Genomic DNA, 24,891 nt, shown 5'->3' with positions numbered 1-24,891 from the left:
GACTTTTCTGAAGTCTGTGTGTTTCTTGCTTCTTGACTGGCTACATGGGGCTTAACAAAGAGTAGTTCCCACAGGGAAGTGGAGGACCAAAAGAGACATGGGCCATCCCTTCGGTCCATGTGATTTTTTTGCCTTTTTTTTTTCAGTGATGTCCATGGCTGAGTAGTTTCTTAGTTTCTTTTTTTTCCTCCCCTTTAAATCTGAATGCTGTGTGCCAACAGTGCAATAACTTTATAATTATTTTTAACAGTTAATAAATGGCTAATAAATTATTAATTGAGCTAGCTTTCCAGATAGGAAGTGTTTAGTTTCTATGATATATATGTTTTAATTGGATAAAATTGCATTGCTTCTGTCTAAAGCTCTTTCTGCCAAATCTAAAATTACCCTGTTTCCCCTAAAATAAGACATCCCCTGATAAGAAGCCCAATCAGGCTTTTGAGCGCATGCGCTAAAATAAGCCCCCCCCAAAAAATAAGCCCTTTCCAAAATTAAGCCCTCCCCGAAAATATTTAAACACATGTGCAGCCGGTCCCCGCCATTTCCTCTGGTTAGGGTTAGGGTGACAGAGCTGGAAATCAGGTAAGACAGCAAGAGGAGCCCCATCTTGCTCCACACACCCCAAAGTAATAAGACATCCCCAAAAATAAGGTCAAGCACTTATTTCGGGGTTCAAAAAAATATAAGGCATTATTTTTGGGAAAACACAGTAGCTCATTCTTTATTAAGGGTTGTACCTTATGATTCTTGATGAGCGTGTCTTTTCTTTTATGTACACTGAGAGCATATGCACCAAAGACAAATTCCTGGTGTGTCCAATCACATTTGGCCAATAAAAAAACATTCTATTCTATTCTATTCTATTCTATTCTATTCTATTCTATTCTATTCTATTCTATGCACCAAGACAAATTCCTTGTGTGTCCAATCACACTTGGCCAATAAAGAATTCTATTCTATTCTATTCTATTCTATTCTATTCTATTCTATTCTATTCTATTCTATTCTATTCTTCTTTTTTCTTTTTTTTAGGATTGTACGTGTTTCAAAAATTATTCAGAAGGAGCAGTTCCAAATGCGTGGGAGCAAAAACACAGCATCTCTTTAAGACAGGTAAACCTATAAACAGGCAGCTGCTTTAATGAGCCCCATGAAAGATGCGGTTGTTTTAAGGATTAAAATTCATTTAATGAAAAAATCAATGAATTTAATGAGTTGCATCAAAGACATACTTATTTAAGAGAGTCAACTTATTATTATTATTATTATTATTATTATTATTATTATTATTAAGGTTTTTTTTAAAAGAAATTTTTACAATTGTCTTCTTTTCAACAATTTCGCATCAGTAAACATTTCTTACATTTCTTAAAGCTAGTACCTTTTTTAGGTTTTCTAGAATTCATCACCCAAAGTTTGCTGCTTTAAAGAGATGCTGTTCTTGCCTTCCTATATGTACTGAAGCATCTCCTCAAAACCATTTTCAAAGCATTCACAGATTCATATTTTTTTTAATGTATAGTTTTACTGATCTTGGTACTTTTTATCCTTTTCTTCAAGCAATTTCTTTCCATATTCCAACCTAGATTATTATTTTTTATCTGTTTCTTGTGCTCAAGCCTGAGTGGCGCAGCAGACTAATGCTACAGTTAAAGGTAGTATTTAGCTTCCAGCTGCCTGCAATTACTGCAAGTTCAAATCTCACCCAGGCTCAAGGTTGACTCAGCCTTCCATCCTTTCTAAGGTAGGTAAAATGAGGACCTGGTTTGTGGGGGCAATAAGCTGACTTTGTATAAAATATACAAAAGTATGAAGGCTATTGCTTAATGCCTTGTAAGCCGCCCTGAGTCTCCGGAGAAGGACGGCATATAAATAAAAAAAAAATGTTTGTTTATCTCTATGCTTTTCACTTCCAGCTCCTTGAACCAGCTTAGTATGTGTTCTCTCTCTCACTGAGATACATTTTGAAATGCATCCCCTTTTTATTCTTCTCTCTTTGAAAATAAATTGTGCCTGCAAGTGATGAATTGGCTTGTAACACCAAAAGACATAGTCTCAATACCATGGGCTACATCCATTACGGGAAAACTTCTCTTCTCTATCTCTGTCCCTCCCCCTGCTTTTTAAAACTTTTTTTTTATTGATTCCATCTGTTACACAGTTGTGCTACAAAATGATATTGGAAGCCAGAATTGTCTTTTAAACCCAAGTGCCCTTTTACTTTCATGACCCTTATTGCCTCCAGTTCCTTTTGATTCATGTCTCTTGAAGCTTCCTTGGCCGTGGACCGTTGAGCCAATATTTTTGCAAAAGGCTTAGAAGAGGGGTGGGCAACTATGGCCCTTTTATGACTTGTGGACTTCAACTCCCAGAATTCCTGAGCCAGCCATGTTAGCTCAGGAATTCTGGGAATGGAAGTCCACAAGTCATAAAAGGGCCATAGTTGCCCACCTCTGGCTTAGAATATTCTGGATGCTAGATTAAGTTTGTAATAATAAAAGTGTATGTCACATGGAATATTGACTTATTCAGGGCTACGATCCAGGGTTCCACTCATTACCCCAATTGCAGAGATTTATTTTATCTATAAATAAAGTTAAGACACTGAGGAAAGCAGAATCACTACAAACCTCATTACTCAGCAGGAAAAGAAGTGTCTCAGTTTGCAAGTCACGCAGAGCCCAAGGTTCAGAATTAGGCTGGATGTAGCTGAGAGCTCGGAGCGTGTACTTCGATACAAAAACTAACCTTCCCTGCTATATTTTAACAGAATAAGACAGCAAAGAAAAGCACTGCTCAAGAAACATATCTTTTATATCTAGGTTATTAGGGCTGTGCAATGCTTCAGGAATTTGCCACAAGTTCAAACGCTGTTTCAGAATCTGCCGGAAATGCAAATATAACATTTGTCTGTAGCTCTTTAAAGCAGCTTTGTCTTTTCCTGCAGGGCAGTATAATGTAAATATGTATGTATAGTCAGTGGTGAAATCCTTTTTTTTTTTTTACTACCGGTTCTGTGGGTGTGGCTTGGTGGGCATGGTGTGGCTATGGCAGAGGAAGGATACTGCAAAATCTCCATTTCCACCCCACTCCAGGGAAAGGATACTGCAAAATCCCCATTCCCACCCCATTCTGGGGCCAGCCAGAGGTGGTATTTGCCGGTTCTCCAAACTACTCAAAATTTCCGCTACCGGTTCTCCGAACTGCTCAGAATTTCCGCTACCGGTTCTCCAGAACCTGTCAGAATTTCCGCTACCGGTTCTCCAGAACCTGTCAGAACCTGCTGGATTTCACCCCTATGTATAGTGCTTCATTCGTACCGCTAATCTGGAGCATTACACAGTTCTAACGCTTATCTCCCTCTGCTTCTGCAGTAATATCCCGTTTCCATCTTCCTTGCAAAGCCATCTTAGAACTGGCTGAATTCTTGAAGAGGTCTCCTACCAATCATGTGTGCAGGGATCAAGGGGAATGGGAGCCCTAAAAGACAAAGCTGCCTAGAGTCCAATTTCATCCATTGCACTTGTAAGAACTTGAATAACCTGGGCAGTTAAAGATCAGCATTGGAGAATTGAATTCAGCAGGAGTTCTTATTAAAAATGTGCCCCTGAGCAAATGCTGAATGGTAAAAGATGATCAAGTAATTAAGCAGCACTGTTTCAGTTCTCCGAACTTGCTTGTTTTCCTGCAGATAGTTCATTTCTAGCTTAGGCAATATTGTTTAGCTGGTGCTGTTTCATGCTTATGTGGAAGCAGAACATTCCTAGTAGTCAAAGTCCCATTAAGCAGAAGAAACAACCAAGCCGATAAACAAGGAACTATCAGAGAAGAAACCATACGCCAACCAAGATAGACAGGGACACTGTCCTCTGCCCTGATACTGTTACCTAGCCAAATGTTGAAACATCTGCAAGAAAACAACACCGCACAAAGAACACTCAGGATCCAACAGTCCAACCTTGAAGTGCATCTCTTTACTATTTACCCACTTAAAAAGGAAATATTTATAATCCAGTTGTCTTGGATGCAGAAGATGCCTCATCCCAACTATCGCTGAATCTGTCTTAGACCCAGAACTCTTCAATATCTTCATAAATGATTTAGATGAGGGAATAGAAGGGGAACTCATCAAATCTGAAGATGATACCAAGCTAGCAGGAATAGCCAACACTCCAGAAGATAGACTCAAGATTCAGGAGGATCTTGATAGACTTGAACACTGGACCTTATCTAACAAAATGAAATTCAGTGGTGAGAAAAGTAAGGTTCTACATTTGGCAAGAAAAGCCAAATGCACAGGTATAGAATAGGTGATACCTGGCACAATAATAATAACGGTGAGAAGGATCTTGGAATCCTATAGGTCAATCACTTAAATAGGCACCAGCACTGTGCTGCAGCTGCCAAAAAAGCCAACACAGTTCTAGGCTGCAATTACAGAGGGGTAGAATCAAGATCATGTATTTATAATGCCTTGGTAAAACTGGATGAATATTGCATCCAGTTTTGGTACCACAACACAAAAGAAAGATGTGGAGACCAGTGGTCTTTTACTACCGGTTCTGTGGGTGTGGCTTGATGGGCATGGCATAGTTTGGTGGGCATGGCAGGGGAAGGATATTGTAAAATCTCCGTTCCCGCCGCACTCCAGGGGAAGGATACTGTAAAATCTCCATTCCCACCCCACTCCAGGGGAAGGATACTGTAAAATCTCCATTCCTCCTCAATCCAAGGGAAGGTTATTGCAAAATCCCCATTTCCTCCCGATCAGCTGGGACTTGGGAGGCAGAGAATAGATGGGGGCGGCGCCAGTCAGAATTTTTACTACTGGTTCTCCGAACCACTCAAAATTTCCGCTACCGGTTCTCCAGAACTAGTCAGAACCTACTGAAACCCACCTCTGGCGGAGACTCTAGAAAGAGTGCAGAGAAGAGCAACAAAGATGATTAGGGGACCGGAGGCTAAAACATATGAAGAACGGTTGCAGGAACTGGGTATGTCTAATTTAATGAAAAGAAGGACTAGGGGAGACATGATAGCAGTGTTCCAATATCTCAGGGGCTGCCACAAGGAAGAGGGAGTCAACCTATTCTCCAAAGAACCCAAAGGCAGGACAAGAAGCAATGGATGGAAACTGAACAAGGAAACAAGCAACCATTTGTCTGAAATGGTATTGGGTTTCCTGCTTGAGCAGGGGGTTGGACTATAAGACCTCCAAGATGCCTTCCAACCTTGTTATTCTGAATGCTAGAAGGCATTCATTCATTGCGTTAAAAATAAAAGACAATGGAAGAGTCCTTCCACGCAAACTACATCTTGTACAGAGGAAAGCACAAACGAGAGAGAGAGAGAAAGAGGTAGGGTGTTTTCTGCTGTTTCTTAAACACAACGATTCACCGAACAATAGGACAGATGAAAAACAGCCAGAAGGACAACTGATAAAGACTCATGCCACAACCTCTCTCTTGCCTTTGGCCCTGTGAGGGCAGAAAGCTTCTACAGACAAAGAGATTGTGCTATCTCTGTCACACAGTCGCCCTTCCATTCGCACAACATATAAAGTTTGATTTATCTAATACCGATTTCCTTTTTAGGTAGCCTAGCATGCTTTTTAAAAAATTTATTTCAATTTCAAGGCTATCCAATTCCATAGCAACCCTGGTGGCTTACAGATAAAACAATTAAAATAAAGCATATCAAGGAAAAGAAAAAAAAGAAAGTGACTAGAAGACAGAATCAAAAACACAAACCGCAAAAATCACTTCAAAGGGACTCCACCACCCTCCTAGCCCTAAGCCTGAAAGGACAAACAGGACTTTAGCAATTTGCTGAAAGTAAAAAAATACAAATACAAATCTCTGGGAAATATTATCCTCCCAGGATGGTATGAATTTGCTATGTTTGAATTAGTTTAATTCTAACATGTGAACCCAGAAAAGTGTTTATTTTAATAGCCATTTTAGGAATGGTGTATTTTCTAAAACTAGCTAATAACACCACTTTTCTTTTGGAGTAATACCATAAAATTATATATCAATGGAAAGATAATTTAATCAAGAATGTAATGCAATAACTTTTATGAGGGATTTGCTATTAGAATAGCAGTTACAATATAAAGAAGAAAAGTGAAATACGTAGAAAAAACAAGATATACAAAAATTATCACCATAGAAAAAATGAGATATACAAAAATTATCATGTCAGTTAATACTTAGTTGAGTAACCTTTAGCATGAATTACGGCCTTACAGCATCTTCCCATGGAGTGAACCAAGTCTTTTAGTTCTGCAGCTGTTATCATGTGAAACCAAGATTGAATGATTGCTTCTATTAACTGGGTTTTATTGCTGGGTCGCTTCTGACTAACAAGTTTCTTTAGACGGCTCCGTAGATTTTCAATTGGGTTAAGGTCTGGGCTATTCCCAGGCCATTCCAGCAGTGGAATATGATTATCTAGAAACTCCAAAAAAAGAAGTGGTGTTATTAGCCATCAATCCTCAAAAATACACTTTTCCCAAAAGGTTTCCACAATTTTGGCCACTACTGTAAATCCTATATCAGTTTCAACCACAACATCACAGCAGCTCTCCCTGCTCCCCCAAAGCTTATATCTCTTCCTAAAAATAGTTACTCTGAAAAGATGCTACCAGACATCTTTTGATCTCAGCTCAGCTCAGCAAACTCTGGAAACATCAATACAATTGTCAATTAAGGTGTTAGACTTCAGAAACTAGATTCACGCATTGCTCTAAGCCAATATTTGAATAAGCATGGATCCCCGAAGAAAATATAGTTGCTTGGGTTTAAACAAGATCATAAATCACAATGATTAGATTCCTATAGCAATAAGACAAAAGGAGAAGCGCCCATGATTTGACACATGATAGGCACCCAATTTAATCTCAGCAACCTGCCAGCCTCAAAAATAGGTATGTTTTACCCTAGGTCCTTTTTTCCCTTAATAGTTTAATATCTGTTAAAAATCCCCAAACCAGCTGCATTCCATAGCCTCCCATCCATTCCTGCACTGATAAAGAAACCTCACTTCATTTAAACCTAATGGAGTTCCTGCCATTGATTTCTAAGGAAGAAAGTCCTTTAAAAGAAAAGTTGAAGTGAGGCAACGTTTCTCTACCTTCCGTTCAAACCTGAAAGCCGAAGTGGTGAGATTGGTCTGTGGGCAAACTTTAAACCTCTTAACTTGATTTTCCGCTCTTGATAATATATCCCTTAAAAAGAAAGTCAGGCGAAGTATTTTGGTAAATAATAATAACAACAGTTATTTTCATAATAATGGGGATGCGGTGGCTCAGTGGCTAAGGCGCTGAGCCTGTCGATCGTAAGGTCAGCAGTTCAGCGGTTCGAATCCCTAGTGCCGTGAAACGGGATGAGTTCCCGTTACTTGTCCCAGCTTCTGCCAAACTAGCAGTTTGAAAGCACGTAAAAAATGCAAGTAGAAAAATAGGGACAACCTTTGGTGAGAAGGTAACAGTGCTCCGTGCGCCTTTGGCGTTTAGTCATGCCGGCCACATGATCATGGTGACGTCTTCGGACAGCGTTGGCTCTTCGGCTTTGAAATGGAGATGAGCACCGCCCCCTAGAATCGGGAACGACTAGCACATATGTGCGAGGGGAATATATTTTCAATTATGGGTACCAAATCTGATAAATTCATTCTACCGGTTCTGTGGGTGTGGCTTGGTGGGCGTGGCAAGGGAAGGATACTGCAAAATCCCCATTCCCTCCCTACTCCAGGGGGAAGGATATTGCAAAATCTCCATTCCCACTCCACTCTGGGGCCAGCCAGAGGTGGCATTTGCCGGTTCTCTGAACTACTCAAAATTTCCGCTACCAGTTCTCCAAACTGCCCAAAATTTCCACTACCAGTTCTTCGAACTACTCAAATTTCCACTACCGGTTATCCGAACTGTCCAAAATTTCTGCTACCGGTTCTCCAGAACCTGTCAGAACCTGCTGGATTTCACCCCTGGGGTATAACTCCACATATTTGAAATGTATTCAGTTGGGAAAGGCTGCACAACATTACTTACTTTATAGGAGCGCTTGCAACTGCTAGCATGAGCAGCAGCAGTTATAAGGACTTTCAGAGCTGATAAAACTCGAAAACCTGAGTGTGCTAAAGCAAATGGTAAATTATGCCAAACACTGTTCTAAAGGGGGTGGGGAGTGTTGAAATTAATCTCATTTAGGATTTTTGCACATCTGGAGTCAGCAATTTATGCCTTTTACGAGGATTTCTCTTTTGTGTGTTGTTGTTATCTAGGTCAGGGATTTTCAAAGTTTTTCAGGCAATTGAATTCGTTACTTTTGAAACAAAACAAAACAAAAATTCCCACAGTCCTTTTTTTTTTCCAAGTTGCAAAGTCCCACAATAGGAAATCAGCAATAAAAGAAACAGGTGCCAATTGATGCCTATCCATAGTGAGAAGGCTGACTGGGAATCACCACCCAAGAAGGAAGCCCGTGTCTACCTAAAACCATCCATTTGGCCTTGCTCCAGGGAAAGGGAAGAAGGCAGGGCGTTTGTTTGTTTGTTTGTTTGTTTGTTTGTTTGTTTGTTTGTTTGTTTGTTTATTTATTTATTTATTTATTTATTTATTTATTTATTTATTTAGTGTGTGGCATTACAAAACTCAGCAGCACTTTTTCGTGCAGCTGCTGATAAAAATAGGATCGCCAACATGATTGCCGACGTCCGATGACAGATATGGCACAAGAAGAAGAATCTACAGAGGTCATGCAATCACTGATACACAAATATAAGTTTAAATAAAGCATCATCAAATAAATATACATATATGTATACGTAAACGTTTACATATGTAGGGGTGCAATGCAGTGGTGGGTTGCCCCCGGTTCGGACCGGTTCGCAAGAACCGGTAGTAAAACCGGCGGGAGGCTTTGCCCACCAAACCCCGACATCATCAGGAAGCTTCTGTGCATGCCCAGAAGCGGGCATGAGCGAAGCGAGCACGCTCGCACGGCCCCATTGCGAATTAGTAGTAAAGGTAAGTAGAACTCACCCCTGGTGCAGTGGCTCTGTGATTAAAGACGATGAGCTTGTCAGCTGGAAAGTTGACAGCTCGGGTTCGAGACCCGAGCTCTGCGCAATGGCGTGAGCTCCCATTACTTGCCCCAGCTCCTGCCCACCTAGCAGTTCAAATGCATGCAAATGCAAGTAGATAAATAGGTACCACTTCAGTGGGAAGGCAACAGAGTTTCCTGTGCTTTGATGTATAGTCATCTGAGCCACATGACCACAGAAACATTAGCTCCTTTGGCCAAGAAATGGAGATGAGCACCGTGCCCTAATCAGACAAAACTGGTAGGAAAACCTTTACCTTTTAATACATGTGTGTGTGTGTGTGCGCGCGCGGATAGATAGATAGATAGATAGATAGATAGATAGATAGATAGATAGATATAGACAGACAATACAATATACAAGATAATATATTAAATTAAGATAAAGCCATAATAAAAGCGCCATAAAAAAGCACCATAGAATCACAGTGGGATACATGTTATAGTTTGCTATCTAAGGAAGCTAGTCATCTAACTCCTTTTTGGAGTTAGACTTATCTTTTTGGACTGAAAATATACATGATGATGAACTATGATGATAAACTAGATCTAGTTTAATGAAAAGGACTAGGGGTGACCTGATAGCAGTCTTCCAATATCTCAGAGGTTGCCACAAAGAAGAGGGGGACAACCTATTCTCCAAAGCACCTGAGGGCAGGACAAGAAGCCATGGGTGGAAACTAATCAGAGATATCTAACCTAGAACTAACCTGACAGTTAGAACAATTAATCAGTGGAACAGCTTGCCTCCAGAAGTTGTGAGTGCTCCATCACTGGAGGCTTTCAAAAAGAGACCAGACAACCACTTGTCTGGAATGTATAGGGTCTCCTGCTCAGACAGGGGGTTGGACTAGAAGACTTCCAAGGTCCCTTCCAACCAGTGGTGTGATTCAGCCAGTTTGGGCCAGTTTGGGCAAACTGGTTGTTTAATTTCTGGCTGGCTCCGCCCCTCCCTGCCCCACCCCTTCCAGGAGTCCCCACGTGTCCTGTTTTGGCTCCCAAATAAGTGCAGGAAGGCCTACTAGGCCCAAAATGGGACACGGAGGGGGGGTGCGGCTCCAGCCACACTCACACGGCCCGTTTTTGCTCCCAGGAGGCTGCAGGGAGGCCTACTAGGCTCAAAACAGGGCATGGGGGGTGAGGCACTCCCCCTGCGGCCTGTTTTTGCGCCCGTTTTATGCTGCCTGTCATACCCCCTGGCCACACCCACCATGGCCACGTCCTCCCAACCGGTCATTAGGGCAGAGAACCGGTTGTTAAATTATTTGAATCCCACCACTGCTTCCAACTCTGTTATTCTATGTTATTCTTTCTGGTTTGGCTGCGGTGAGATCATCTCAGGTGCCTTGAAATTTCCTGAGGAGACATTCTTAAACTCTATATGTTATAGTTTGATCTGAGAATTAGGTGAGAAAGACTTGTCTTATTGGTCCTAGAGTAGGGTTGCCATATCTTTCTATAGTTAAATATTTTGATAGAAATCCAGGATAGCATTCCAGGTTCATTTCCCCACAATTACTACCATGTCTGAAAGTACTCTTGAGAAATTTAACAAAGTAGGGAAACAATGACAGACACACCTTCTGTACTTCTGCCCTGTTCCAACCCTTTTACTAACAGTGGCTATAGGAAGTGTCTGTATATTCTTTTAATGAAACAACGTGTTGTTTTTGTGTGCTTATTGTGCATTAGGATGTGCTGGGCAGAAAGCTTAAAACAGACCAGCATTCCAAGTTCCTGGATTGGGGAATTGTTTTTTCTAGGATGTTATTTTCCACAGACACATCTGGACCAGGGGCGGTATTCAGCAGATTCTGACCAGTTCTGGAGAACCAGTAGCGGTAAATACCACATGTGACTGGCCCCGCCCCCATCTATTCTCTGCTTCCTGAGTCCCAGCTGATCAGGAGGGAATGGAGATTTTACAGTATCCTTCCCCTGGAGTGGGGAGGGAATGGAGATTTTACAGTATCCTTCCCCTGGAGTGGGGAGGGAATGGAGATTTTACAGTATCCTTCCCCTGGAGTGGGGAGGGAATGGAGATTTTATAGTATCCTTCCCCTGCCACGCCCACCAAGCCACACCCACCAAGCCATGCCACGCCCACAGAACCGGTAGTAAAAAAAATTGAATCCCACCACTGATCTGGACCATGTTCAAACTCAGTCTTCTCCCTTTTAGCTTCCTCCATCAACAAATCTGTTCCCATTCTGTTTTTGGAATTATCCCAGACACCCAAAACCCCACATAATCTTTACCTAATTTCCTTCCAATATTCTGTGAGGTTGGAGAGAATAACTAGGGAAACCGGCAGATTGGAGGCCATCGCTTTCCCGGTAAGCTACTTATTTTTATTTTTTTTCAAATGGACAGAATGCACGTTTTTCATTGTTTATCATTAGCAGAAAAAGCTCAATAAAGCTGGAGTTAAGCAGAGCCACTTTCAAGCCTTAAAGGTCATAGAGATTTCAGGCGGAGTGCTAAGCACGTCTTCCCGCTAAAATCAATGAAGGTAAGAAATCCAATCGGTGTCTAAGCTCCCAATTATGAATTGAATTGGAAACAGCTCTATATTTTTTTTATTTACCTAAGCTCTCTAATTCTGCTGTATTTTCACATGGGCCTTTGTATAAAACAATCCTATTGATGAAAAACTCAACATTTCCCATTGCAACAGTTGATTTTTCTGACCTACTTTCATTCCCATTGAAAAACATTATGGCCAAGTAACAATTTTTCAGGAACACACTCAGAGTGTAATTGTGATATACCTCATAATCAGTTGAATCGTATTTTATTCAGCAGGTATAAATCATTACATATAGTGGAGCTAACTGGTTGCTGCCTGTTTCCTGTAGCAGGCACATTTTTTAAAAAAAATCATAATATAGCTGCTAAATCAGGAATATGAGAATGACCAGGAATGCTACTTCTCAGTGGGACTCTAGCAGAACTTAATTTTAAATGTGAAATGTATGGATGAAACAATGCACTGCCTAATCCTTCTTGTTGTTGTTGTTTTTTTAATGTATCTGTTACCGGCAATGTGTGAAAAGCTGGCATTGTATAGAACTCATAGGAAATCTATAGAATGTGTGACTTTTTATTTATTTTTTATTTTTTATTTTATTTAGATTTATATGCCGCCCTTCTCCGGAGACTCAGGGCGGCTTACAATGTGCTCAGCAATAGCCTTCATCCTTTTGTATATTTATACAAAGTCAGCTTATTGCCCCCACAATCTGGGTCCTCATTTCACCTACCTTTGAAAGGATGGAAGGCTGAGTCGACCTTGAGCCTGGCGAGATTCGAAACCTGCAGTAATTGCAGGCAGCTGGTCTTAATAACAGCTTAATAACAGGGTGCCTTAGACCACTGTACTACCAAGGCTCTTTTTTAAGCTAATTATGAAATGTATGCTTTTAAATGTGTGCTAAGAGCCTTGGTGTGCTAAGAGCCTTGGTGGCGCAGCGGACTAAAGCGCTGTTAAGTAGCACCAGCTGCCTGCAATTACTGCAAGTTCAAATCTCACTAGGCTCAAGGTTGTTCCTTCCATCCTTTCGAGGTAGGTAGAATGAGGATCCGGTTTGTGGGGGCAATAAGCTGACTTTGTATAAAAAAGAACACCACTTAAGGAGGGCCAAAAGCCCTACTAAGCAGGTATATACAAAAGTATGAAGGCTATTGCTTAACGCATTGTAAGCCGCCCTGAGTCTCTGGAGAAGGGCGGCATATAAATCGAACCAATAAATAAATAAATAAATAAATAAATAAATAAATAAATAAATAAATAAATAAATAAATAAATAATATGTTATATATTAGGTATTGTGTATAATACAGAGACATTATGCAGAATGACAGGAACTATTTAAGCAAAGTATGAAAAGAGAGTCATGAAAAGGGTTAGGGTTAGGGTTAGCCCCAAGGCTAAATCCAAACCCAAGACCAAGACTAAGACTAAGCCAGGTGTCAGCAACCCACGGCTCTGGAGCTGCTTGCGGATCTTTGGGCTCCCTGCTGCGGCTCCCTGTCCCATCACTGACTGGCCCTGCCCCTCACCCTCCTCTCCCAGTCACTCCTCACCTGACCTGAGAAGGTAAGGGTGACAGCGGGGGGGTGGAGAAGTGGCCAGGGCTGATTCTCTGGCACCTCACTCTTGCTGGAGCTTCTTCCGGCCCTTGTTGGGCCCAACCCGGCTGTGACCAATGCTGGCCTCATTAACATGAGGGCTGGTAGGGTGGGAATGGGATCCAGGAGGAGGGATGACGGAAAGGGGGATGGGCCCGCATCGTCCAGCCACAGCTTTAAGAAGTTCAGAGCAGTGGGAAAAGGGGGCTGGCCACACCAAACCTCACACGCCCACCTCGGGGTTCAGGAAAGCCGAGGCTGGGCCAAGCTGGCGAACTCTCCTTAGGGCTTTTCAGCAGAGGCTTCCCTTCAGGCGACCCTCCTTCTCCTTGTTCTCTCGCGACCCTCTGGCCAACTGTGGCAGAGCCGGGAGTGTGCACATGTGCGGGGAGACCCTCCTCAAGCGAGCAGCCACCCACCCCGTGCGCGCCTTTGCTGCGCTTCGCTGGTTCGCTTGAAGCCACATCTAAACACTCCACAGGCCAGATCTGGCTCGTGGGCCTTGAGTTTGATACCCCTGCTTTATTGAAAGACCTATATGAAAATGAAAGAAGAAATGCAAAATAAAGTACAGGACTTTCTTACTGAACAAGGGAAGAAGACTAGTACTAACCTATTTGTTCCAACAAGGAAGGCTAGAATGGCATTTTAGTAAAAATACCTTATACTTTGCCAGTTTGCCTTTTGGCATTGCATAGAATGTCTAGGAAGTATGTGAAATATTAAGCATTTCGTACATTGATGTCCCGTTTTTGGCATTCTATAGATTTCCTAGGCCCGTGATGGCGAACCTATGGCACGCGTGCCACAGGTGACACGCAGAGCCATATCAGTGGGCATGCCAGCTCAGCTGATTTTCGGGCCTTCTGGGCCCACCAGAAGTAGGGAAACAGGCTGTTTACTGCCTCCGGAGGACCTCGGGGGTGGGGGGAAGGCCTATTTTTCGCTCTCCCCAGGCTCCAGAGCCTTTCTAGGAGCCTGGGGAGGGCGAAAACGGCCTACCAGTCCTGCCAGAAATCAGCTAACGGGATGTTTCCGGCCTCTGGAGGCCCTCCAGGGGGGATGGGGAAGGCCGTTTTCACCCTCCCCAGGCTCCTAGAAAGGCTCTGGAGCCAGGGGAGGGCGAAAAATGAGCCCACCGTGCCATCGCAGCCAAAATTGGGGGGTGGCATGCGCATGTGAAAGGGATCAGGTTGCATAGAATTATGGGTGTGGGCATGTGTGCGTATGACACCCCCTCGCGCTCCCCCGGTTTTGGCACACGATGGCAAAAAGGTTAGCCATCACTGTCCTAGGCATTCTATAAAATGCCTAATTTCACAGATTGATGGTAACCTATCTAACAATTTATTTTATGATGTGTGAGTTCTTTTCAGGATGATGGTCATTAAACCAAAGCCAGAACTAGCAATGAAATTATTATGGTATGTTTCTGTGATAAAGTTGTGCAATGGACCAATCTGGATGTCATAGGCTAATATTGTAATAGATCTTTATATCAAGAACAATTATGGTAATCAGGGCACTAATGCTCAAGTATCGACTACTTTTTTTTTAATTAAGCCATGGTAAAGGATAGGAACATGACACTTAGTGCAACAAGCTAATTGCGCAGGCAGAAGTTTATGATAACAGAAATATAAAGCTTCTACCCAATATAGTAGTATGTTGTTTATTGTCATGTAAATGAGCAAGAGAAATGTACTCACTTACAAAGTGTAAAAAATCCGAAGAAAAATACAGTAACAAGAATTAGCGGTAAAAGAGGAGTTAACTGTAGGCCAGTTCATATTTTTATTTCATTATTAGCACTTGTATACATTATTGATGTAAACATACAAATTCCCCAAGAGAGGAGTCAGTTAATTCATGCAATTACACAAATACAATTCCATAAGATTGCATACAGTTTTGTAAAAACTGTGAAGAAAACAGCACTGTGAATATTTTGTGTAGAAATATATTTCTAAAAATAATCATCGTATAATATGAAAATCCAAGCCTTTTTTAAACACTATTAAAAAAAACAATAAAATAAATTGTACGGGTAGTTTTCAACTTAGAACAGTTCATTGAGTGGTCTTTAGAAGTTAGGACACTGGGAAAAAAGTGACTTATGACCATTTTTCACACTTACGACCGTTGCAACGTCCCCGTGGTCACATGATCAAAATTCAAATGCTTGGCAACTGGTTCCTACTTATGACCGTTGCTGTTTTTTGTGGGGTAACGTGATCCTGTTTTGTGACCTTCTGAGAAGCAAAGTCAATGGGGAAGCCAGATTCAATTAACAACCGTGTGACAAACTTAACAACTGCAGTGATTCACTTAACAACTGTGGCAAGAAAGGTTGTAAAATGAGGCAAAATTCACTTAACTCTTTCACATAACAGCAGAAATTTTGGGCTCAGTTGTGGTCGTAAATCGAAGATTAGCTGTATTATTAGGCCAACCCAATGTTTAAAAATAGAACATTTTTAAAAATTCAAGGATTATATAACTTTTAATTTATTTTTGTTTCTTCCAACATTTTATCAGTTGCCTCTATTGCAATCTGAACTGTAAAATTATCGGTCTAGGATACTGCAGAAAAAAATATTTCAAAATATTTACCTCATAAATTACTATAACTTGAACTAATATTCCTGTGGTCACATTTAATATCTGAATGAAACATTTACTAAGATAAAGCATGCATGCAGCACAGTACAATGTATATAAACCAGTGTTTTGCTTTAAAGTGGACAAATTGATACAAAAGAAATGCAAAAAAAAGATAAAATTAGTTGCAATGCTTTTCCTCGTTGTATACACAGAAGAATCGTTTTTCAACAGAGAATTTATAAAGCGTATTTAGAAGCTGAGCTCACTGTTCATCTTCTCAGGACATGATTAATTAACATAGAAGCAATTTAATAAATTAATACATCATATTATATATTGCATAATACATTAATACAATGCAAATTCATAAAAGCATACATATTGCTTTAAAGGTTGTACATAATTTAAATGGTTACACTTCATTTAAAAGGTGGTGGCTACACAAAAACGACAATTCTGATCTCCTATTAAATACACATATGGTACATAAGACACAACTGTGACAGCAGTCCATGACTAATTATTTCTTCCAACCAAAAAGTACCATATTTTTCAGAGTATAATACGCACTTTTTTCCCCCCTAAAAGGGGGTGAAAATTTAGGTGTGTCTTATACACTGAATGTAGCCCCGCCCACCTACTGGCCCCCACCCTTTGGCCTCTGCCTCCCAGCAGTTACCTCCTTGCAGCAAGCAGCAAGAAGAAACAGCTCCTTTCAGCTTCAGCACAGCCTAATTAGCACAAGTTGATTGGATCGGCCTCCCGACTCTCAGCTGTTTTGCTCTCAGCTGTTTTGCTTGGGCCTCTGCTGCTTGCTGCAAGGAGGTAAATTGCTGGGAGCAGATTTTTTTTCTCTCCCTTGTGCTAATCAAGCTATGGTGAAAATGAAAATTAAAGTAAAGCAGGCTGTTTGCTGTTTGCTGCAACGAGGCAAAATTGCTGGGAGGCAGAGGCAGATTTCTTTTTCTTGTTTTCCTCACCCAAAAAGGTAGGTGCGTCTTATAGTCCATTGCGTCTTATACTCTGAAAAATACGGTATGTTTTTAAAGAAGTATGACAATTCTTCGCATTACTTCTCTTTTCAACCTTCATTCTTTCCTTAGAAAAGGAAGTTCCACTAATTGAACCATAACTTTAGAACTATGGGGTACCTTCAGGAATGGGTTCGTATCGATTAATGAGCGAAACAGCCCTTCCCTCATTCGCATTAAGCTCAAATTGCTCCTTTCTGAGAAATTCAGCTAGATTTGCCGATGATAGAACTTTTTTGTTTGCCGAGTAGCTGGTGAAAAGTTCAACCAGTTCTGGTCTGTGCAGAAGCATTCGATAGATTGCTCTGAAATCTTCCATGGTAATAAGTCCAGACTTCTGTTTGTCATTTTTCTACCGAAAGAAAAGAAAAAAAGAAAGATTAGGCAAAACCTGGCTACCAAAACAGTAACTGTGAGAGGGACCTTGGAGTCTTAGTAGACGATCACTTAAACAGGAGCCAGTATGTGAGGCAGCAGCCAATAAAGCTAATACAATCCTTGGTTGAATAACCAGAGGCATAGAATCAAAATCACGTGAAGTATTAGTACCGCTTTATAAAGCCTTAGTAAGGCCAAACCTGGAATACTGCATCCAGTTTGGGTCACCACATTAGAAAAAAGATGTGGAGACTTTGGAAAAAGTGCAGAGAAGAGCAACTAAGATGATTAAAGGTCTGGAGACTAAAATATATGAAGAATGGTTGCAGGATTTGGGTTTGGCTAGTCTAGACAAAAGAAGGACTAGGAGCAGGGGTGAAATCCAGCAGGTTCTGACAGGTTCTGGAGAACCGGTAGCGGAAATTTTGAGCAGTTCAGAGAACCGGTAGCGGAAATTTTGAGCAGTTCAGAGAACCGGTAGCGGAAATTTTGAGTAGTTCGGAGAACCGGCAAATACCACCTCTGGCTGGCCCCAGAGTGGGGTAGGAATAGAGATTTTGCAATATCCTTCCCCCAGGAGTGGGGAGGGAATGGGGATTTTGAAGTATCCTTCCCCTGGAGTGGGGTGGCAATGAAGGTTTTGCAGTATTCTTCCCCTGCCACCCCTTATATTAATTTTTACTCCAAAAGATGCATTAAGGGCTTATTTTCTGGTTAGGTCTTATTTTCAGGAAAATACGGTACTAAATGAATCCCTCTGGCTGACAATCTTAACTGGGGCTTATTTTAGGTGTAAGGCTTATATTATGAGCATCCTGAAAAATTATGCTAAGTCTTATTTTCCAGTTAGGTCTTATTTTGGGAGAAACACGTTACGACTTACCTTCATACAGGCGAAAAGCACACAGAATTATGCTACTCTACAGGTAGTCCTCGACTTACAAATTACTTTAGCAACCATTCAAAGTTACAAAGGCATTTTAAAAAGGGACATATGACCATCTTTGAACTTACAACCATCATAGCATCCTCATGGTCACATGATCCAAATTCAGGCACTTGGCAACTGGCCTGTCTTTATGACAGTTGCAGCATCCTGGGGTCATGTGATCACCATCTGTGACCTTCCCAGTTAGCTACTTTCCAGCAATCAATAGGAGAAGCTGAGTTTGCTTAATTCGTGCGTGACCCACTTAACAATTGCATTGATTCACTTAACAACTTTGGCAAACAACATTGTAAATTGGACATAACTCATTTAACAGCTGCCTTGCTTGGAAAACAGAAGCTCTGGTCTCAATTGTAGTTGTAACTGAAGGACTACCTGTAATAAAGATTTGATTTGATTTTATCTGAAACCTATTAAAGACAGCCATTCATACTATTTCCCCTTTCTTTTCTCCCATGCTATGCTGGCTTAATACCAACAAAAAATAGAGAACTTGCTCACGTCTATCTTTTAATCTATATAATTTCCCCAGACCCAGGTAAGAAATTCTTGAATCAGGACTTGCCATGATTAAGAATACATTCAATGAATCAATTTTTCAAGGGGTGGAGGACAGGAAGAGAAGGAGAGATATAACGGGGAGGGGGGGAATTACAGTATAATTCTATCTATGTCAGTAATAAAAGATTGATTGATTGACACAATGAAAAGAAATTGACACAATACAATTGCATTGAGCAATATTTCAACTTGAACATAACAAATGCTCCTCTGGATGAATGCAACAAGGTTTCGTGTGCATTTCTTTTTTCTAAATAGTAAAAAAGAACATTACCTATCAATAATCAGAATCACTTTGGTCTTCTGGTTAAGGGATCAGGTTAGAAACAGGGAGACTGTGAGTTGTAGTCCTACCTTAGTCATAAACGCCAGGTGGGTGACTTTGGGCCAGTCATTCTCTGTCAGCCCAACTCATCTCGTAGGGTTGTTGTTTTGGGGAAAATAGGAGCAGGAAGGAGTACTAGGTATGTTCCCTGTTTTAATTTATTTGTAAAAATAATAAAGGTGGGATAAAAAAAGGTCTAAAAACATGCATTTCCACATTAAAAGAAAACTTTAACCTAGAAATTTGTCCATTCAACACCTGAGAAAATGGCTTTGATCATATTTTTACAATACATTAAAAAAAAACCAATTATTGTTTTCTCACCTTAAAAACTTTTTTCACATGAACATAATCGTAAGAGACTTCAAACTTATTGAGCAGCTTTAAGGTCTTATCTACGTTGATCTTGCCCTCTCTAAATTCATCATAAATCATGTCCATGAACCATGTATAGAAAAGTGAGTTAAGGGAACTCTCAACAACATTGACAGTATCTTCATTCAGAAAATATCAACAACATTGACAATCTTCATTCAGAAAGCATATAAGAGACAATCCCGTGACATTTAATATTAAGATTTCTATGACCAAATGCACTTAAATTACTTACGTTCATCTATTTCAGGAGTGTCAAACTGGATCTCTTCGAGGGTTGGATCAGCATTGTAGTTCTCCTCCATGGGCCAGCTGGAGGGAGATGGGATGGACACCTCCTGCAGCACCCTTCTGTCCAAAACAGGGCATGGGGGGGAGCGTGCGAGCCCCCGTGCATCCCGTCTTTGGCCTGGACAGCCTCCTGCATCACCCTGCCAGCCAAAACAGGGCGCGGGGGTCCCTCACGCAGCCCCCCGCACCCTGTTTTGGCTGCCAGAGGCACCGTGGGCCAGTCCTTTGCTATTTCCAGGCTGACCCCATGGGCCAGATTTAAGCACCCCGCGGGCCTTGAGTCTGACACACCAGATCTATTTCATTTAGTCAAGATCAAGTGAGGTACTAATACCACTCTATAAAGCCCTAGTAAGACCGCACCTCAAATACTGCATCCAGTTTTGGTCACATGCTATAAAAAAGATGTGGAGACTCTATTATTAGTTCGATTTATATGCCGCCTTTCTCCGAAGACTCAGGGCGGCATTTAAATTGAACTAATAATAGAGTCTCCACATCTTTTTTATAGCGGGGTGACCAAAACTCCGAAGACTCTAGAAAGAGTGCAGATAAGAGCAACCAGGATGATTAGGGGACTGGAGGCTAAAATATACGATGAACATTTGCAGGAACTGGGCCTGGCTAGTCTAGTGAAGAGAAGGACCAGGGGAGACATGATAGCAGTCTTCCAATATTTGAGGGGCTGCCACAGAGAGGAAGGGGTCAAGCTATTTTCCAAAGCACCTGAAGGCCAGACAAGGAACAATGGATGGAAACTGATCAAGGAGAGATTCAACCTGGAAATAAGGAGAAATTTTCTGACAGTGAGAGCCATCAACCCATGGAACAGAAGTTGCCTTCAGAGGTTGTGGGAGCTTCATCCCTGGAAGCTTTCAAGAAGAGACTGGACTGCCATCTGTCAGAAATGGTGTAGGGTTTCCTGCTTGGGTGGGGGGTTGGACTAGATGACCTACAAGGTCCCTTCCAACTTTGTTAATCTGTTATTTAGACTCAACTTTAGAAGACTGAAATAAGTTTGTAAGGCAATGTTCTAAGTGAAATATTATTAAAATAGAAGAGGGTTCCCCCTCCCTATGGAAAAACAACTTCCCCATCCTCTTTGAAGACATTTATGGGGGGGTGGAATAATAAATCCCATGTATTAATTGTAATAAGAGCCAGTCAAGTGTTTAAGTGCTTGCCTAGAAACCAGGAAACTGTGAGTTCTAGTCTTAGCTTAGACATGAAAATCAACTGGATGACTTTGAGTCAATCACTCTCTCTCAGCCCAACCTACCTCACAAGGTTATTGTGGGGAAAATAGGAGGAAGAAGGAGTTTTAGGTATGTTCGACACCTTGAATTACTTATAAAGTATTAAAGGCAGGATAAAATTCTAATAAATAAATAGTAAGTAATATGATAATTTATATGTTGCCCAACTCCTAATGACTCCCAGTTTAGGCATATGCACTAAATATATACATAGGATATCCATAAACTGCCATGAAATTCAGATGCTTGTTGCAAAGGAATGGGGTAACGTTGGAAGAGCTCACACAATAAACAAAAAACGAGAATCCTCAACAAAAGGATTAAATGCATATTTGTACAGAGAAAATGGCGTTTCTCTATAGTGCAGGACCCTGCTTTGCCCTTCTTAATATACCATCCATTTAAAAAAGCCCTCCAACACCAAATTTATGCTTATTCATTCATTTATTCCTTTTGCATCGTGCTGGGATCTAAGTTTATAAGTTATGAAAAACATTAAAACACCCACAGTAAATATTAAAAGTCAGAGTAAAAACAATTAAAAACACATAAAAATTGTAAATGGGCAGAAATAAGATAAATAAAAGATAAGAAGATAACCAAAACTAACTAGTTGGAGTACTTTGGGAGATGCTCTAAGCATCCTCCAAAATGCCCTTTGAGGAAAAGGGCCAGGCTGATCTCTATTAAAAGATTATTCCAGAGGGCCATTGCTGACCTGGATTCCTTTAACTTCCTAATTAGGTCAACTGGAATATTATGTTTATCTGAATGAGGATTTCAAAGTCCATGCAATATTAAATTGCTCCCCTAGAAACACAGGAAAGATTAAGAGCTTCCAATATACAGAGATACATGAATCTGGGAGATAGGTAAAGGTAAAGGTTCCCCTCGCACATATTTGCTAGTCGTTCCCGACTCTAGGGGGCGGTGCTCATCTCCGTTTCAAAGCTGAAGAGCCATCACTGTCTGACGACGTCTCCGTGGTCATGTGGCCGGCACGACTAAACACCAAAGGTGCACAGAACGCTGTTACCTTCCCACCAAGGTGGTCCCTATTCTTCTACTTGCATTTTTTACGTGCTTTCGAACTGCTAGGTTGGCAGAAGCTGGGACAAGTAACGGGAGCTCACCCCATTACGCAGCACTAGGGATTCGAACCGCTGAACTACTGACCTTTCGATCGACAAGCTCAGTATCTTAGACACTGAGCCACCGCGTCCCTTGGATTCACCGTGTGAATCCGGGAGATACTTGCATCCAAATATTCTTATTTGTGCTTCTTCCTTTTCACAGGGATACAGGTAGTCCTTGACTTACAACCACAACTGAGCCCCAAATGGCTAAGTGAGACATTTGTTAAGTGGCCTTTCCTGCTACAGTTGTTAAGTGAGTTGCTGCAGGTGTTAAATTTAGGAACATGGTTGTTCAGTGAATCGTTCCCCATTGACTTTGCTTGTCAGAAGGTCGCAAAAGGGAATTTCACATGACCACGGGACACTGCGACCATCATAAATACATGCCAGTTGCCAAGACTCTAAATTTTGATGACGTGACCGTAGGTGAAAAATAGTGATACGTCACTATTTTCTTTGCCGTTGTAACTTCAAACGGTCACTAAACAAATGGTTGTAAGTCGAGAACTATCTGTATGTACCTGAATGTGAACTGAATGTTTCTCTATGACTGATGTAACCATCAACTTTTCCATCCATAAGGCACTCAAGTTCGCTTGGGAATGAGTACCTTATGAATTTCGGAAGGAGACCCTTGGTAGTACAGTGGTCTAAAGCACCCTGTTATTAAGACCAGCTGTCTGCAATTACTGCAGGTTCGAATCTTGCCAGGCTCAAGGTTGACTCAGCCTTCCGTCCTTTCTAAGGTAGGTAAATTGAGGACCCAGTTTGTGGGGGCAATAAGCTGACTTTGTATAAATATACAAAAGGATGAAGGCTATTGCTTAGCACATTGTAAGCCGCCCTGAGTCTCCGGAGAAGGGCGGCATATAAATCAAATTAAAAAAAAACAAAAAAAGACCCTTTGGGTGAAGGAACCAAAGAACAAAGATATTCTTAGCTGTAGGTTTTTGGAGAAAAGGTTAGAAAAGCTTAGTTACAAATAGATCTTGTTCCAGGCTCTTTCTTCTTGACAAGTTAGAACAATTAACCAGTGGAACAACTGGCCTCCAAAAGTTGTGAATGCTCCAACACTGGAAGTTTTAAAGAAGAGATTGGACAACCATTTGTCTGAAATGGTACATAGGGTTTCCTACTCTATGGGTAGGAAACCCATAGAGTTTCCTACCCATAGTCTTCTAGTCCAAGACTAGAAGACCTCCAAGGTCCCTTCCGTTATTCAGGTTCGTCTTCTAGTGACTAGATCAGTGTTTCCCAACCTTCGCAATGTCAGATGCGTAGCCTTTAATTCCCGGAATTCCCTATTCCCCATGCCTTTTGCTGAGAATTATAAAATTTACCCAAGGTTGAGAAACATTGGACTAAATTCATCGTTTCTCCAGTTTAGCAACTTTAAGAAGGGTGGACTTCAACTCCCAGAATTCCCCAGCCAGCATTGGCTGGGTAATTCTGGGAGGTGAAGTCCACCCCTCTTAAAGTTGCTAAGGCTGAGAAACACCAGACCGGATAGATATATGTTTACTTATTCTGGGCACGTGTTGCTATATAAACTACACTATTTTATTCCCGCTCATTTTTCTTCGTAATCATTGCACAAAGTCACTTATAGATTTCAACAGATCCTCCCATCCATGACAGTTAGCAAGTAAGAGAAAACTCTACTACTCGTAACACTACTGCTACCAATAACTATCATGATAGAGGAAGCTGACTTTCCAAGACTACTTAGAATAGAATAACAGACTTGGAATCATCCAGGTTTAACCATTTTCTATGTAGAATAGAATAAAATAGATTTTTTTTTATTGGCCAAGTGTGATTGGACACACAAGGAATTTGTCTTGGTGCATAGAATAGAATAGAATAGAATAGAATAGAATAGAATAGAATAGAATAGAATAGAATAGAATAGAATAGAATAGAATAGAATAGAATAGAATAGAATAGAATTCTTTATTGGCCAAGCGTGATTGGACACACAAGGAATTTGTCTTTGGTGCATACACTCTCAGTGTACATAAAAGAAAAGATATGTTCATCAAGAATCATACGGTACAACACTTAATGATAGTCATAGGGTACAAATAAGCAACCGGGAAACATTATCAATATAAATCGTAAGGATACAAGCAACAAAATTACAGTCACACAGTCATAAGTGGAAGGAGACGGGTGGTGGGAACGATGAGAAGATTAATACTAGTGCATACTTAGTATTTGCCTTTTTAAAGCTAAACTTATTGAAAGCCATCATTTTCCCTCTTGGGAATGCCACAGTTTAACCAAAGAACAGAATAACAGAGTTAGGAGGGACCTCGGAGGTCATCTAGTCCAACCCCCTTTGCTGCTCAAGCAGGAGACTCTATATCAGAGGTCCTCAAACTTGGCTGCTTTAAGACTTGTGGACTTCAACTCCCAGAATTCTCCAGCCAGCTATGCTGGGAGTTGAAGTCCACAAGTCTTAAAGCAGCCAAGTCTGAAGACCTCTGCCTTATATCATTTCTGACAGATGGCAAGTCTGGTTCACCTTGGCGCAAGTCCGGTCCATCTTTTCTTTCTTTCTTTCTTTCTTTCTTTCTTTCTTTCTTTCTTTCTTTCTTTCTTTCTTTCTTTCTTTCTTTCTTTCTTTCTTTCTTTCTTTCTTTCTTTCTTTCTTTCTTTCTTTCTTTCTTCCTTCCTTCCTTCCTTCCTTCCTTCCTTCCTTCCTTCCTTCCGTTTATTTATTTATTTATTTATTTATTTATTTATTT

At 41.0% G+C, this 24,891-nt stretch overlaps 1 protein-coding gene across 1 annotated transcript in view; it reads right to left on the bottom strand.

Moving 5' to 3' along the window:
* LOC132710926 (1-phosphatidylinositol 4,5-bisphosphate phosphodiesterase zeta-1-like) overlaps window positions 1-24,891 on the bottom strand; it is a 71,013-nt gene that overhangs the window by 45,666 nt on the left and 456 nt on the right. The window contains exons 2-3 of the mRNA XM_060688536.2: window positions 19,408-19,531; window positions 16,991-17,222 (exon numbers count right to left, since the gene is read on the bottom strand). Of these exons, the coding sequence (XP_060544519.2) occupies window positions 16,991-17,222; window positions 19,408-19,531 (356 nt within the window). The remainder of the gene's footprint in view (window positions 1-16,990; window positions 17,223-19,407; window positions 19,532-24,891) is intronic.

The sequence above is a fragment of the Pantherophis guttatus genome, chromosome 7 (genome assembly GCF_059756535.1).
Source record: "Pantherophis guttatus breed Tessera chromosome 7, ASM5975653v1, whole genome shotgun sequence".
Taxonomy (NCBI): Eukaryota; Metazoa; Chordata; class Lepidosauria; order Squamata; family Colubridae; genus Pantherophis; species Pantherophis guttatus.
The sequence above is the reverse complement of the archived record's forward strand: the minus strand, read 5'-3'. Positions and strand labels throughout refer to the sequence as shown.